At 41.0% G+C, this 16,087-nt stretch overlaps 4 protein-coding genes across 4 annotated transcripts; 1 reads left to right on the forward strand and 3 right to left on the reverse strand.

The window, feature by feature from the left end:
* Positions 1 to 604: 604 nt before the first annotated feature.
* On the reverse strand, positions 605 to 5,042 carry LOC104434274 (cysteine-rich receptor-like protein kinase 1). Its single transcript, XM_039306059.1, is given in 8 exon segments — positions 605 to 865; positions 1,053 to 1,197; positions 1,371 to 1,605; positions 1,876 to 1,989; positions 1,992 to 2,108; positions 2,111 to 2,153; positions 2,337 to 2,422; positions 4,262 to 5,042. Coding segments are annotated over 8 exon segments (1,782 nt in total).
* Positions 5,043 to 8,475: 3,433 nt separating this feature from the next.
* On the forward strand, positions 8,476 to 10,531 carry LOC104417986 (glutaredoxin). Its single transcript, XM_010029186.3, has 4 exons — positions 8,476 to 8,717; positions 9,504 to 9,592; positions 9,941 to 10,039; positions 10,160 to 10,531. The coding sequence occupies exons 1-4, from the start codon at positions 8,608 to 8,610 to the stop codon at positions 10,228 to 10,230; spliced, it is 369 nt and encodes a 122-aa protein (XP_010027488.1). The 5' UTR covers positions 8,476 to 8,607; the 3' UTR covers positions 10,231 to 10,531.
* Positions 10,532 to 11,867: 1,336 nt separating this feature from the next.
* Positions 11,868 to 12,607, reverse strand: LOC120290245 (cysteine-rich receptor-like protein kinase 1). Its single transcript, XM_039306060.1, has 2 exons — positions 12,470 to 12,607; positions 11,868 to 12,194 (listed from the first exon to the last, which is right to left on the reverse strand). The coding sequence occupies exons 1-2, from the start codon at positions 12,605 to 12,607 to the stop codon at positions 11,868 to 11,870; spliced, it is 465 nt and encodes a 154-aa protein (XP_039161994.1).
* Positions 12,608 to 12,712: 105 nt separating this feature from the next.
* LOC120290318 (cysteine-rich receptor-like protein kinase 42) lies at positions 12,713 to 15,200 on the reverse strand. Its single transcript, XM_039306262.1, has 4 exons — positions 14,155 to 15,200; positions 13,876 to 13,989; positions 13,438 to 13,788; positions 12,713 to 13,170 (listed from the first exon to the last, which is right to left on the reverse strand). The coding sequence occupies exons 1-4, from the start codon at positions 14,915 to 14,917 to the stop codon at positions 12,932 to 12,934; spliced, it is 1,467 nt and encodes a 488-aa protein (XP_039162196.1). The 5' UTR covers positions 14,918 to 15,200; the 3' UTR covers positions 12,713 to 12,931.
* Between the last annotated feature and the right edge of the window lie 887 nt (positions 15,201 to 16,087).

The following is a 16,087-nucleotide window of genomic DNA, read 5'->3' on the forward strand; positions in this document are numbered from 1 at the left end:
ATCATCACCATTGGGAATGCAGAATTTCTCTTTTTGTCATCATTTTTTTTTTCGTGAAATCAATGCAAAGAGGACGTGCGACAATGCGCCGAAGCGATGGGCAGCAAAGGGTAAGCGAGACAGTCACAGATTTTGAAGCAACATAAAATTATTTCGACCAAAAAAAGAGAAGAAAAATGACATAAAACTAAGAAAAAAACATAACGACGTTTGTTTCTTTATTTCTTTTTCTTTCCTTTTATTACATAACCTATGACTGACTCTGGAATCAAAACATCCCAACATGGTATGATTCTCCTCCAATCAAGAAGTAAAACTATGAAAGAACAGAGCAATCACATCTCACTTAGATGCATATATTCATGGGATATTCATGATTTATTGATTTAAGATTGGACTCATCGTCATCTAAACATGCTGCTAACCAACATTCGACTCTTGCCATGATGTCACTAAAATCTGCATTACTAGTTGTTTGCAAAGTGTTCGTATTCATTAGAAGAAGAAGAAGAAGAAGAAGAAGAAAGGTCCCAATCCTAAAGGGTCAACACAGCAAAGCTGGAAGAGACCTCGGATGCCGTGAGCTAGTTCAACAGCCATGTGTTCATGTAGAGCTTTTGCTGCTAGATTTGTCAAACAGCATGCTAGCGTTGACGAACGGGGGTTGGCTCGGTTGGGGGACTACACGATTTTTGTCGTGGAGCATCTCGACGACTCCAGACATGGGCGGTCGCAATTCCATGCAGGCTTGAGTGCATAGGAGGCTGATTTGGAGCACATTCGACACCTCCAGGATGGGGAATTTACCTTGTAAGGCCGGATCAATGCATGCAACCAAATTATTTGACTTGTAATGCTTCCATACCTGCAAAGCAATCATGAATTTCCATGGTCCCTTATATCTGAAGATAAATCTGCTAGCACTAACGTAGAAACCAACGATAGAGTTTGTTGGGAAAATCAAAAGAAAAATTAGATAATCCTAGTGGAGTGTGGGCAAGAAAGTAAATGTCAGTCTAAGTTCTCATGATCGTAGGGACAAGAAACCTTACCGACTGTAATACCGAGCTCGACCCCCGTGTGTACACACTATTCTTCCTACCACTCAAGATTTCAAGAACCAGCACCCCAAAAGCATAAACATCAGCTTTCTCCGTTAGCTGTCCCCTCATTAAATATTCAGGTGCCATGTAACCACTGCATAGTCAATCGTCTTTTAGATATAAACCATACTTAGCTCAAAGAAGATGTGAAGTGCAAGGAAAGGATGATACGCAAAACCCCTTTGAGGGACCAAACTTGTCATATTAAGGACATAGAAAGTGCTAACTATGGTTTCAAGCAAACTGGTAATGAAAAGGCATTCTTACAGTGTGCCGGCGATTCCTGTACTAAGATGAGACTTATCCATAGCAATGCATCGGGCAAGCCCGAAATCTGAGATTTTCGCTGTGAGATTTTCATCAAGGAGGATGTTGCTGGTTTTTATGTCCCGATGGATGATTTTCACTCCACAACCTCCATGAAGATATGCGAGGCCCTCAGCTGTTCCTATGATGATGTGCAGCCTCTCCTCCCAAGTTAGGACGGGGGTCGCATCGTTGACTGCAACAATAGATTCTATTCGCTTATTTTGAAAGACAAGCAGAGCGAAGTGGGACAGACATAACCGAAGAAGGCGAGACACTAATGGAGCAGATATTTGAAACCTTCGACTCAAAAATCATAAGATGGAAGCATTGCTTGCAATACAAGAAGCTAGTTACTAAGAATGCAAACTAAACCGATGCTCGTCGTGAAGGCTGGATCTCTTCTTGGCATCAAACGATGGCTGTGTAAGTGTGTTATGTAGTTATGCAACAACCAGCTACTTACCAAAAAGAACTAGATCAAGACTTCTTTTAGGAAGATATTCGTAGACGAGAAGGCTTTCTGGGCCTTCGATGCTGCATCCCAAAATCCTCATGAGGTTCTTGTGTTGGATCCCACGATCAGGTTCACCTCATTGAAGAATTCATCTGCCCATTGGCATGTGTTGAACACCAACCGCTTAACCGCGACGACCTTCCCGTCGGGTAAAATCCCCTTGTACACGGAACCGCCGCCCCTTGGCCTAGCTTCCTCGAGTCATCAAAGAAGTTGGTGGCCTTCTCCTAGTGTCTTGTACTTGAAATATAAGCTAAACTTGCTCTTGCTCGCTCGCAATTGCATGAGGTTATTTTGCACTAAATATGGATGAATGCGAAATTGTGTCATCAAGCTTGTGATCAAGAATTACTAAGAGATCATTTTACACATTTGAACCGAATTGCTTACTTTGTTTCTTCTTGGAGTACTTTTTGTATCCAATGTATGCACCAATGAGAACAAGTGAAGTCGCTGCAAGTAGTCGATGAGATTATTGCTATGGTGATGCGGAACCCTAGATGAACCCGCGAAATGATAAAGACAACATCAGGTTGAGATGAGCAAGTTCATTAATAATTCCTAAAATCTGGCAAGCATCGAATCATAAGATCAACCAAATTAAACTTAGGATGTGTTCATTTGGGGAAAATTTCAAGAAAATGGAAAATGTTTTTGGAAAATCATTTTTTAAGAAAATGATTAATTTTCCTTTATTTGGTGATATATGACTAAAAATGTTTTCTAGTGTTTTTCTTGTTTGGAATCTCATGCAAAAAAAAAAAGTCATTTTTTAAATAATTTTTATTTGATTTTCTTTCTCTTTCCTTCATCCTCCTCCACTAGTCGTCAGCCTTGACAAGCCACTAGAATCGTTGTCGACAAGGCCCAACAAAGGCCAACCGACCAGCCTCGGGCAAGTTTGCGCTCGCTAGATCCTGGGGTTTGTTGCAACGAGGCTGGCAAGGCTTGAGCTTGCCCGAGGTGGGCTTGCACTGGTGATCGGCGGAGGAGGAAAAAGGAAAAGAAAAAAGATAAGGAAAAGAAAAGAAAATGAAAAAAAAAATCGATTTTTTAAAAAAAATATTTAAAAATTCCACATGAGCAATTTTTGAAAGTGTATTCACCATCTTAGATTTAGGAATTCACTTTTCTAATTTTATGCGTGTGTATTTTCCTTGATTGGAAAGTGTTTTCAATTGATCAATCATTTTTGGCGAACTAAACGGATGAAAGTTCGAAAATTAATTTTGAGAAAACAATTTTCGTCAAACAAATGTACTCTTAGGTTATGTTCTTTTCATGGATAATATTTTTCTAAAAAACATTGTCCTCATTTTTTGGCTTTTGATTCCCTTAGGAAAATGAGTTAATGGAAAATATTTTTCTGGTCAACGTAAATCTAAACTTATAATCAAGAAATGATTTCATCTTTGAAAAAGTTGGAAAACATTTCCAAAATATTATTAGGTATTGGCGCTTGGATTTGAAATTCTACGTTTGAACACGAGAATCCCAACGCTAGTTCCTGAGTCTCTAACGCTCGAGCTGGATCCATCAAGGTTGGCCCCGGATCCATTGAGGCTGGGACTAGGTCTCTTGGGCACGAGTCCATTGAGACCAGACTTGGGTCAATTGAGGCCGGGCTCTCGGTGCCTATACTCGGGTCCATCGAGGCTGAGCTCGAACCCTTAGTGCTTGTGCCCTATGCCTCAGTACTTGAGCCAGCATCCATAAAGGATAGGCTTGGGCCTTGAAACTCCAGCTTTAGTCCCTAGCACTTAAGCTCAGGTCCTAAATTAATGAAACTTCATTCTTTTAAGAATATTAAAAAAAAATAATTTCAATTATTTTTCTTTCTAAAAAAATCAAATTTTAAATTACTTTTAAAAAATTATTTTTCTTTTCTTTTTTCTTTTTTATTTTATTTTTATTTTTGCCTCGGCTAATCACCGGCCTCAACGACGGATTGACCATAGGCAAGGGATGAGCTCGTTGTTCTAGCAATGCCAAGGTCTTGTTGACCTTTGACAAGGCTTGAGCCTCGCCGATCTAGCTAGACTCGAGCTCGATCTCACATGAGATCAGTCACTGATTGTCACCGTGGCTAGTGATTGGCTGAAAAAGAAAAAGAAAATAAAATAATAAAATAAAATAATTCAATATTTAAAAAATGAAAAAAAAAAAAAAATTAAAAATATCATTAAAAGAAGTGCCTTAATCGACCAACATGAGGAAACCACAATTGGAAAAATCGAAATCTGACAGCAGACATAGAAGAGCGTCGGTTTTTCTTTAATGGCGAGGAAGCCATCTTTTAAGTCGGTAAACCAGAGATCAGGAGACTAATTGTTACCTCCGCTACCGGGGACGATATAGAACTTGCTACTGGGGACGTCGTAGAACTTTGTGGTCGAGTAACGGAGGAAGCATCCCACGTTCATGGCCCGCGCTTCTTCTCCAGGTGCACAGCTTCTCGCCATCGAAGTCGCATTCTCCAAACAGACTCTGCAAGCGCCGGCATCAAGCGTGCTCCAACACTGTGCCAAAGCATATGCCCCGGCGACTCCTCCAATTCCGTCCTCCCCAGCCACCGCGAAGCCCTTGTTCCGCACTGCACTGGCCGAGACATTCCTCAGGACCCGGTCCACCCTATCGGAGAACTCGGCCACGATCTCCGCCGGGACTGTCAAATTGGAACTACACTTGTGCATGTCGTGCGTTGGATCGACGGTCTCGTTGTAGAAGTCGTAACTGCCGTAACGGAGGAAGCAGCCGTCAAGGTAGAGCCGACCAAAGTTGGGGAGGCAGCGGGCAATCCGGGGCCAGCTCTCGGTAAAGCAGAGGCGGCACTCGGTCTCAGTCAAGTCCCCATGGCACTGGGCGAGGCCGTACACTGCTGGCAGCGGCGAGGCGAGGGAGTACTTGCCCCAGCCCTGGGCAGCGAAGCTGTACGAGAACTTGCTCATGATGGCGATGCCGATGGAGACGACATTTCCAGGGACAATCCAAGTGGAGTTCTGGCAGATGAGGCGCGCTTCGGTGATTCGAGGATCGGAGACGGCGAGAGAGAAGAAGAACGAGGAGAGCGCGAGCAGAGGAAGGGCGATTGATGGGCTCGCTTCGTTCGACTTCATGGGCTCCGCTTGAGATATGCTCTGTTACCAAATTTTCCTTCTCTCAGTTCTCTTCAAAGAGAGAAGAAGAAGAAGAAAAGGGAAAGATTTGAGCAAGAGCGCGATGGGAGCTCCGCTTCAACCTGATGATCTCATAAAAAGCTTCAACCAGCTACACAACGCGGAATCGGAGCGACAGATTGATGCTTGACTTTTGGGGTCTCGTCTTTCACATTACCCCTTGCTTTCTTCATGCTAAAGCAGGGTTTTTGAAAAATGGCACGGCGATAACATCTCTCTCTCTCTCTCTCTCTGTGAGTGGGTGGAATGGAGTGTTTTTTTTTTTTTTTTTTCTTTTTGGTCCGTAGAAAGCAGTGTTTTCTTTTTTTTTTTTTTTGGTCGGTGGTAGAATGCAGTGTTTGACGCGGCGAGAATGATGAGGTTCTGAGACCTTTCGAGTCCGAGAATATTTTGGACTGAGGGTGGTCTAGACGAGAGAGAGAGATCTGCAACGACCGAAGCGACAAGGGCGACGGATGTTGACGTCCATGTCGGTATTTTTTTTTAGATGATTAGATGATAATTTTTAATCTATTTTGAAAATAATAATGATTATAAAAAATTAAATAATAAATTATTATAAATTTTTTGAAATGTATTCCTTTAAAAATTTGTAACTCACAACAAGTTATTATCACCAAAAAAAAAAAAAAAACTAGTAGGAACCTATTTGGATGAATAGGAAACTTAGAACCTAGAATAAGTTTTTAAATTTTTCTTGGTTTATACCTTCATGTGATTATGCGGTATTCCAAGGTGTTCAATAATAGTTGTGTAATCTGGAATCACTAGTCTAAGTTTTCATTTTATGATTGCGACTTTTATTTTGTTAATGTTTCATATTTTTCATGTATCTAAATATAAATTATGATTAGTAAATTGTAACTATACATGATGGTAATTAAAGGTAATGGTTCACTACAATTGTTTAATTAATAACATAGGCGGAATTTGGAGTTCACCTTGAAATTTGTGACAAGACAGTTCTAAAGTATGCAATGTAAGTTCCAAGTTCCAAAGAATGTGAAATCTGTTTTAACAAATAAGTTCCATATAAAATTTATACGAAATCTGAAATCGCTCATCCCTAAATATCATGAATCTTATATTTGCACAATCGTGATTAGGTTTGGTAGATTAAGGTCCATCATTGGAAGGTTCTCTTTTGTATCAAGTCAGGGCCAATCCATGTTCATAATTATGCAAAGACCTTTAATTTGACTTTAGATTATCAAATTTGGCCTCAAGTGTTTCAGACGAGATTCCCCCTGCACTTTTCATACATTTACATTTGACTTTTCTAGTCCCATGGTTGTGGCCACGAGGTGTCCGAGCTAGTCTCTATCTGGCCCGCCTACTCGAATGAACGAACGATTGGGCACCCTCTTGTTTTTTGGCTTGAATTTAGGAATAAATGTATCAAAAATCTTGAAATTTGTCATGAAACTCCAAATTGAGTCCTAAAATATTTAAAAAATATAATCAAGTCCTAAAACTTATCTCTTTAAACTTTCAAGAATTGTAATCATCAGAAGGATTTATACTTGACCAATTTGATAAGTTTTAGGACTCTATTATAATTTTGTGACAAATTTTAGAACTTCCAATATACTTATTCCTTAGATTTATTTATGACCTCTTTTGCCTTGACTATCAACCGCTACATGGAATTCCACAAATCAAAAACGCCTAAGAGTGGTAGTTCACACATGACCATCTCAATTCACATCTAGAGTAGGAGGAAATCTTAGGAAAACTGAGCAAGTTCTCATATCAATATGTTGCAAGCGTGAAGCAATTGAACAACCCTTATGTGCTTTCCAAAGTGTAAACAAAAATATGAGTTCGAATTGAGTAGAACAATGAAGTCGGATCATTGAGCTGGATAGAACAATCTAGTTGGACTTTGAAACGTGATATCATTTTCCTTAAAGATTTATTTGCCCTACAAGTTATTAATGGTCATCGGAAAATTTATATTCTAGTATTTTTAATATTTCTCAGAATCTCTTAAAGGAAACAATTATAAATAATGGATGTATATTCTTTCGAAAGAAAACAAAAAATGAAAAGAAGAATATTATGATCGAACATACACATTCAATAATTTATAGCATAAACAAGAAGTTATATCCAAGCAAACACAACATTCTAAGGATTAAGAAATTATGCTTGAACCGGTACGAACTTTGAGTAATCGTTAGACGAAACAATAAAAATTCGAAATTAAATAAATAATAAAAAAAAAAATAACTGTACATTTGCAAAGTTTCAACAGGACTTATGGTTAATTTTTTTTTTATAGAATAAATCCTAATTTTTCAATAAATAAAAAATAATAATCATTGATCAATGTTAAATCTGTTAAATTTTTTCAACGTGGGACAAGACATCTCTTAGTTTATTTTACAAATAAACTACCAACACAAAGCACATGGAATAAAAGAATGACAAGCATAAAATCATTAGTAAGTCTCAAGTGATTATGCACCGAGTCCCTAACTTCACTAACCATAGTTAGCATTGGATGATAAATGTCTACTCAATTATCTCAAGGCCTTAACACTATTTTATATGCCATATGGAATGGTCATTGGTTTTTCTTTTTCTCTTTTTAGGGGGATGAATTGCCATTACCTTTCAAGAGTAGAAGTTGCTAATCCCAAAATAACACTAGGAAAGAATACAAAGACTTGAAAATGAACACTTTGAACCGAGGGTCTAGAAAAGCCAATAAAGAATCCGCACCATATGGGCTTAAGTGGACCTAGCTTGATTATGTATTTTTTTTTTCTTTTTCCTTTTTCAAAAAACCGAGTTGAAATACAAGAGGAAGGGCATTGAAACATGTTACATCTTAATGCCTTCATAACCAATCCACTAGTCTATTTGATTCTCAAGTGCAGTAGGCCAATTTGGGATTTGTAAAAAGGGTTGAAAGGTCTTTACATTCTGTGATAGATGACTCAATGCCCTAAGAGTGGAGAAAAGAATCTTACAAATAGCTGATCAAAGTACAATTATTTTACTCTCAAACTAACTTCGGTTTAGAATGATTTATGAAGTGATGAAGAATGTGGAGGTAAGCTACGTTTTCAAATTGAAGAATTAATATTGATTGTAGATGAGAATGAAGTTGGCTCAAGCTATTTTTGAGATCGATAGGGACCTCATGAAATATATTCATGAAGATTATAAATTTCCCAATTAGAAAATATTGCTGGAGATATTATTAGGTATTAAGGATGTTATTTGACATTCCATTATTCTCTTCAACAATGATATTTCATTATTCTCTTCAACAATTAATATCCTTCCCTATGCATGTTCCTTGGGTATGATAGCCCCCCTCTAATCACATGTAAAGTGAAGTCAATTAAGTAAAGATTCTCTCATCCTCTCTCATCAAGATCTTAGAATATTTACGAGTTAATTACACAAGACTTGTTTGGATTTGATTTGGGATTTTCCCCACGCTATTAGATACATTCTCTCTCCTCGATAGAGAGAGAAATTCGGAGGAGAGATGGGGTCAATCTTCAGCTCATCATCGAGCGGCGCGAGCAAGGAGGAGCTGGCGTCCGCCGCGGACAAGGCCAAGGAGGTCGCCTCGTCGGCTCCCGTCGTCGTATTCAGGTCGCTCCTTCCCTCCTCCTCCCTTCCCGCTGCTCGTCGATCGAGCGATCTGCTCCTCCGGAACAGTCGAATTTCGATTTACCCGGGTTTCCATCCCGAGTCGTGTTCTTGAATGATCGGCCGTTGACTTCGGTATCGGTGTCGTTCGCGATGCGATTCGCTGCTGGGTCCGATCGCGGGCGAAATTGTATCGGCCGATGGCTTTGAACGGTTGAATTGATGTGCTAATTTGATGCATGGGAGAGAGTATGTATTAGCTGAATTGGGGAGAATTGATTTTTTTGGGGTGGAAAAACTGGCACTTTTTCAGTGGGTTTTTGAATTTTCACCCAAAAAAGAAAAGGCTTTTGAATTAGAAGCTTGTGGCTGTGGATTTTGCTATCATCTCGTGGTGCTGGTTGCTGAATTGATTGTACAAGTCATTAACCTTAAACTATCATGTGTAAGGAGAGAAGCGCTAGCAAGACTAGCACTTACAGTGGGTTTTGAATTTTGAGGGAAAAAAGTGGTTTTGAATTAGATGTTTGTGGCAGTGGATTTTGGTATGATTTCGTGCCGGTCACTGAATCGATAATGCAAGTCACTAACGCTAATCTACCACATGTAATGAGGAAATTGCCAGCGGATTGAAGAGATTACTGTTGCCGGTGTGGTATATTTCTGTTAGGACTCGATTGTTGCGGAACCCAAAGTGGCAACAGCTCAAAATGAGAGTTTTGGAGATTGTTTATATAGGGTCAGAAGCAGGGAGGTCTTAATCTTACTGACCTTGTGCTTCCTGTGCAGCAAAACTTACTGTGGCTACTGCCAAAGGGTCAAGCTTCTGTTGACGCAGCTCGGGGTGAGTTACAAAGTCGTTGAGCTGGACAAGGAAGGTGAGTGTCTCCTAGCCTCTTGAACCGCCTGCATATAATCTTGATCCGAGTATATAAACCATCTTGTCCTTGGCTATTTAGAGGCTGATTTTGTTGACAAAGCAAAGATACCATTTTTAAATGGATTTGCTGGTTTAGTGTTCTATTCATGTGTAAAAGTGGTTGAAAATCTCCCCCTGCAGTTACTCAATTAGCCTGCAAAGACCTGTCTCTTTTGATTCTTTGACCATGGGTTTTTAACTATAATTTGTTGATATTTCCGTGATTGTGCAAATGATCGCTTTATCTACAAGATGAAGAACTCGTGTCAACACAACATTGTTCAACCATCTGAGTTTCCTTTTGAAGGTGATGGAGCTGTGGTTCAATCGGCATTGGCAGATTGGACAGGGCTGAGAACAGTACCTAATGTGTTCATTGGGGGAAATCATATCGGTGGATGCGATTGTAAGTTTTTAATCTCTTTTCCTTGTTGATTTCAAGAGAAATCTCTGGTAGAGGTTAGATGCAACATGGATGTTGTTTGACAGACTTATCTTTTGATGTTGGCTTTCTTTGCGATTCCAGCCGTCACTGAGAAACACCAGGCAGGTCAACTGGTACCTCTTCTTAGGAGTGCCGGAGCTGTGAAGACCTAATAAAAGCAGTGCTCATAGTTGGAACCTTCGATTGAAAGAGAGAGACTTGTGTGATGGAAGTGGATAAACTGAGGTGTGATAATATCCGCTGCACAAGTAAATGGAAGGATTGCTTTTTTACTGCTTGCACAAATTTGGAGTGTGTGCCATAGACTATACCTTGTCAGCAGAGTTGCTTCCAATATTAGTAGGGACTCTCTTCTAATGACAGGCCATGGTCGTTGTCACTTTACATAATACTGGCGGCGCCTGAAAATCCTTAATGCAAAAGTGGAATGACTACCAGAAACTTTGAGACCCAGATCATTTGTTTGCCGAAGGGCTAGGAAATGATATGATGGTGTCTGGTAATAAAGTTAAACGGGACATTGAACTAGACTTCCTTAGAGATCTGCAGTTTTATAACGCGGAAGTGTCATCGTCATGATTAAGATTATTTATTTACTTCCGTTTCTGGTGATTCAAGTTCAATGCGATGATCCAAAAGCAAGCAGGATCTCAAGGAGGAGCAAAGAGTTCCACAGGGAACAGTTACAAGCTTCTCTCCCACTTTACTGGATAGCAACCATGACAGGACTGTCGAGGGGCTGTGCGCAAATTATGCAGCCCGTGTACATGAAGTAAGCCCTAAATCCTCCTGATCAGGGCATGGCCAAATGAGAAAGGGGTCTTCGCCTGGAGTTTTTCCTCCGTGGACCCCAAGTACATTCTTGAGCCTTGAGGTTCACCAACAAATGCATCCGTCATAATTATAGGAGTAAGAGGTATGGTCATATGATGTCTACAAAGGTCAATGCTGTAATAGTTGACTATTGTCTACTCGGATCTAATCGACTTTGAACTAATTGCCCTTCACTTCGGGATCCATCCGAAGCAAATTGCAAGTAATGAGCGACAGAATATCAACTATAGAGTAGCTTTCACACCGTTTCTTCAACCTGGGGTCATGCTGCGCGGTACTGGTAGACCGTTAAAATTTCCAAGTCAATTCACCGCAAAATGCCAGCTTCAAACCAAGAATTACAAAGGAAAAAGTTGACAAGCACATCAAGCTGTCTAGATGATCATTTCAAGAACTCATCTACCCTCATCACGGCAAAAGAGACCGTAGCCCTGAGAAAAACTGAAGTGAAAAATGCTAATCAGAAGATTTCTGACGAAAGAGGCGGAATCTCGGGGTTTTGCTTTCCCTTTCTGAGATTACAGGACATGAAGAGGCCAGCATGAACTACACAATTGTGAATCGGTTTCATATGAGTCACTGTACTTCCTGTATTAATTGAGTGGAGTTGGCAATACTAAGAGAAAATGGAGGATAAAGGAAATAATTGAATATGTACATGAGTTCCTCTTAACTCACTAAGTGGGAAACGGCTAGCATAAGACATGACCGATGCACCACGGAGCTTCTGCAATCTCTTGCACAGCACCCGCATCTTTGCCCGTCTCGCTGTGCAGATATTCTCATCCCGATTTCTCTATCGGGGTTTGAGAAACACTCGAGCGTTACTGGCCAATGGACTCCTTGCAATCCTTCTTACAGGACCATATGCCCATCTCATCACATGCGGCTAGTGGTCCTGTTCACATGTCCGAAAATTACATCGCCTCCGCTGGCTCAGTTGATTCTGCTGAATTCACCGGAGGCTTATGGTGGAAGCGAAGGAAATTTCAGAATTTGTCGGTTGTTTTGTGATCCCAGTATTTATATTCAAGCTTCTGCTGGAGTCATCTGGAATCAGATTATTGTTGAGAAATGGGGGTTGCTTTGGCACGGGAACCATACACTCCCGGTCTTCGAGCATCTCAACTACTTCAGACATGGATGGTCGTAAATCTGGGGAAGCTTGGGTGCAAAGAAGCGCGATTTGAATCACATTCAATGCCTCTGAGACGGGAAACTTGCCTTTCAACACAGGATCGATGCACTCAGCAATACTATATGATTTATATTGCTTCCAAACCTGAGAAGTACAGAAAAGTCGAAGCAAGTCATTAGAAACTTTGCTAGTGTTCAGCAGAAAAGACAATCTCCAGATTGTGAAGGGATGAATTAAATAAAGACCTTGTGCAGCTGGAAAAGAGTACAGGGAAAAGAGTAGCCGGAAAACTCTCAATTTGAAGTTCGAGAAAATGTAAGGATTTATTTCAACTCTATATCATAGGCAAGAAGAAATTTGCAAACGCCACATGCATATTCTAGAGGTTCAAATCAGAAGGATAGGTATATGAATCTTACTGATTGCAGAACCGAACCTGAGGCCTGCCCGAAGATACTGTTCTTCCTACCACTTAGAATTTCTAGGACCAGCACGCCGAAAGCATAAACATCTGCTTTCTCTGTTAGTTGTCCCTTAACAAGATACTCTGGAGCCATATAACCCCTGCAAAATTATTCTTTCAGAAGGAGAGAAATCTGTTCTGCAGAATCTGAAGTCGAAGATGAAATTGCTAAAGAGTGAAGAGAAGGGTCATCCAGACAACAAATTCCCCAAACCAGACCTGAGAAAGTTAGGGAAAAAGAGAGCAATTCTTATTTGATACAACGCCGCTCTCACTTTAAGCCCTATATCACATGCTTATCTTCTGTACTCAAAATACGTGGCAGTTCAAATAGCCAATCCAGTCTTCTCTACATGTAGATGTTATCTAAACTGGTTTGATTGAAACAAAAAGAGAAAAAAAATTAAAGACCAGAATCTTACAGTGTCCCTGCGATACCGGTGCTAAGATGAGATTTTTCTGGATCAAGACATCGAGCAAGTCCAAAGTCAGCAATCTTTGCTGTGAGATCCTCGTCGAGAAGGACATTGCTGCTTTTGATGTCTCTGTGTATTATTTTCACTCCACAAGGTCCATGAAGAAATGCCAGCCCCTCAGCTGTTCCGGAGATAATATTAAGCCGCTCCTGCCAACTCAGGATACGGGTCGCATTCTTAACTGCAACAGCAACCGGGTCTTGTTATCAGTCACATTATTGCAATTATGTACTTACTCAGGAATGAGTTTAAAAAAGTTGCCTGGAGAAGTTTAGCAAGAAAAAGTATTATTCCGAAACCAGATGAAGCTAGCAACTAGATTAACACCGTGGAACAAATTATGAGAAGCTAGAATTCAAGGGTTTTATTATGGTAAGAGGCCCTATTTATAGAACAAACTACACTAATCTCAGATGCAGAATGGAGCAGCAAGTGGGGGATAACTTACCGAAGAGGATTTGATCAAGGCTTCTGTTGGGAACATATTCATAAACTAGGAGGCTTTCTGGGCCTTCAATGCTGCAACCCAGAAGGCGGACTAGGTTCTTGTGTTGGATTCCACTGATCAGATTTACCTCATTGAAGAGGTCATCCACCCACTCACGAGTATTGAACACCAGTCTTTTTACTGCAACAACTCTTCCATCAGGGAGGATCCCCTTGAATACAGAACCAGCTCCTCCTTGGCCTAATTTCCTCGACTCATCAAAGAAGTCCGTAGCCTTTTCAAGCGATTCATAATTAAAATTCAGATTCAACTTCCTTACGATTGCTGGAACACCAAAGAGTTTCTTCTGGACTGAGAATAGGTAAAGAAGATGGATGGCATTAGAGAATGTTTAAAGAGAAGTCAAAACAGAAATATTCTCTTGAGCTTCACATTTACCTTCTCTTTTCTTGGATAATTGTCTGTATCCAACATAGGCACCGACCAAAAGAAGTGATGTTGCAGCGGCAACGGATGAAGCAATAGCAATTTTGATCCCAAGCTTTGACGAGTCTATTAATAAACACAAAGATCATCCTCTGCTGACAAGAAACCGGAAGCTACAGCAACGAAGAGGCAAAAAATAACCTACTGCAGCTATCCCAATTCAGTTGAAAATACAGAACAAGAAAGCTAGAACATCGTGGAGACTAACTTGCAAGATGATTCAATTCTTACCACCATCTGTATGGACAGTATAAAACCTCTGAGTGGAATATCGCACGAAACAGCCAGCATTCATAGCCCTCCCTTCATCCCCAGGAGTACAGTTCCTCGCCTTGATCATCGCATCCGCCAAGCACTCCCCACACCCCTTCTCGTCGAGAGTGTTCCAGCACTGCGCCAGTGCATAAACACCGGCAACTCCTCCTCTCCTCGCCTCTCCGAAAACAGCAAACCCCTTGTTCTCCGGCGCGACGGCCGACACATTCCTTAGCACCCAGTCGACCTTATCGGCGAACTGCTGCCTCGCCTGCTGGTCGGCTGAAACGCTGGACTGATTGGCGCACTTGACCATGTCGTGCTGCGGATCGACGGTCTCATTAAAGAAATTATAGTAATCGGACCTTATGAAGCAACCGTCGAGATACAACCGCCCCTTAGTATCCAAGATAGTGCATCGAGGAAGTATAGTCCTGCTCTGCGCGAAACAGAGGAGGCAATCGTCGTAGCTCAGGTCGCCATGGCACTGAGCCAGTGCATAGATTTCCGGCAACGGAGAGGTTACGGAATCATTACCCCAGCGATCTTCAGTAACTTTCGCGGCAATTTTCAGCATGACGTTGAGGAAGTTCGAGACGACGTTCGCGGTGGACGTGACGTTGGATGTGAGGCATAGAATGCCCGCCTCCGAGATTCGAGGATCGCCGAGCGAGAGCGAGAACGAGGAGCTGAAGAGAACCAGGAAAACGCAAGCGAGGTTGACGATCGAAGGCCGCATTTCACTGCTCCGACCTCAGTTCCGAAGCGGAATCCGCCGGAGAAACGTTCCGAAGTCGAGAAAATGCGGAGGAGCGAGAGAACCGGATTACCGCCTTGAGTTTTCTCTCGGTTCAAGGTTCTAGCGCTTTCGAGGAACGTCGGCTACCGAAGTTCTCCTTCCTCCGTCAAGAGTCAAAGCTCGTGGAGTCCAGAATAGCTGCGGCGGCTTGCGAGACAGCTTCGCTGTTGAGCCAATGGATTCGGCCATCCATCGGCTGCGCTCTTACTTATGCACGCGAGCGCATGCGTAACATGGAGCGGCGAGCTTCTAGAAGCAGGCGGGGAGCCGACGAAGTGGAAATTTCGTGCCAACTGGTCGAACCGGCGACGCATACGGAGGCAGATCGGCTCACGACGGTCGCCGGCGACAGCGACGACGGCTGTGACGGCAGTCACGGGTGGGTCCTGCCATTGAGAAAAGGTCAAAGGCGATCTTACCTTAATGAATGATGATTGGACGGAAGTGAGACTTGACGACAATCCAGGGCGGTTGGTTGCTTGTGCCTCAACGAGAGAGCTAGGAAGCACTGATTACTTTTCGGTAGCGTTGGTGTCGTACACTTTGACTTCGACGCGTTAGTAGGTATCAGAAAATTCGACATGTAATCAACCCACCTGACAAGCGAGTGACACGCGATTCCAATATTTATACGCATGGGTTAATTTTAAAATTTTTTCACTAAATAGGCCAAATATAATTATGTAAATAATAATAATAATAATAATAATAATAATGAAAAGGAGAAAAGTTTTCTTCTTACTTTCACTTCCTATGACTCACGATTTTTAATGTGAATTCATTCTTTGCTCTTTTATTTATTTATTTAGTTTTGTGAATTTGAATCAAATCAATTTGATAAAAATTATAATTTATCATGTATATATAAAAATCCTAACTTGTCAATTTTTTTATTTTATTTTTTAGAACCAATATGTTGATATGTCATGTCGTCTCTTTTATTCTTTTCAAAAAAAAAAAAAAAATAGCGGAGAGAGATTAGGAATGACTTGACTGGAAGAGGTAACCCGCTTTTAATGTCATTATAAGATAAAAGATAAAGATAAAGCTAATAATTTTCTTAATTCTAATTATTTATTCCAATTTGAAGATTGATAATTCGGATGGGGC

The sequence above is a fragment of the Eucalyptus grandis genome, chromosome 2, assembly GCF_016545825.1.
Source record: "Eucalyptus grandis isolate ANBG69807.140 chromosome 2, ASM1654582v1, whole genome shotgun sequence".
Lineage (NCBI taxonomy): Eukaryota > Viridiplantae > Streptophyta > Magnoliopsida > Myrtales > Myrtaceae > Eucalyptus > Eucalyptus grandis.

Excerpts from the sequence above, each read along its gene's own strand:
- LOC120290318 (XM_039306262.1), bottom strand. The coding sequence starts at position 14,917 with ATGCGGCCTTCGATCGTCAACCTCGCTTGCGTTTTCCTGGTTCTCTTC. Across the intron at positions 13,789-13,875 it reads ATTATCCAAGAAAAGAGAAG|TCCAGAAGAAACTCTTTGGT; the intron begins GTAAATGTGAAG and ends ACCTATTCTCAG. Across the intron at positions 13,171-13,437 it reads CCTTGATCAAATCCTCTTCG|TTAAGAATGCGACCCGTATC; the intron begins GTAAGTTATCCC and ends TTGCTGTTGCAG.
- LOC120290245 (XM_039306060.1), bottom strand. The coding sequence starts at position 12,607 with ATGGCTCCAGAGTATCTTGTTAAGGGACAACTAACAGAGAAAGCAGAT. Across the intron at positions 12,195-12,469 it reads CAGGTTCGGTTCTGCAATCA|GTTTGGAAGCAATATAAATC; the intron begins GTAAGATTCATA and ends TGTACTTCTCAG.
- LOC104417986 (XM_010029186.3), top strand. The coding sequence starts at position 8,608 with ATGGGGTCAATCTTCAGCTCATCATCGAGCGGCGCGAGCAAGGAGGAG. Across the intron at positions 8,718-9,503 it reads GCTCCCGTCGTCGTATTCAG|CAAAACTTACTGTGGCTACT; the intron begins GTCGCTCCTTCC and ends CTTCCTGTGCAG. Across the intron at positions 9,593-9,940 it reads CGTTGAGCTGGACAAGGAAG|GTGATGGAGCTGTGGTTCAA; the intron begins GTGAGTGTCTCC and ends TTCCTTTTGAAG.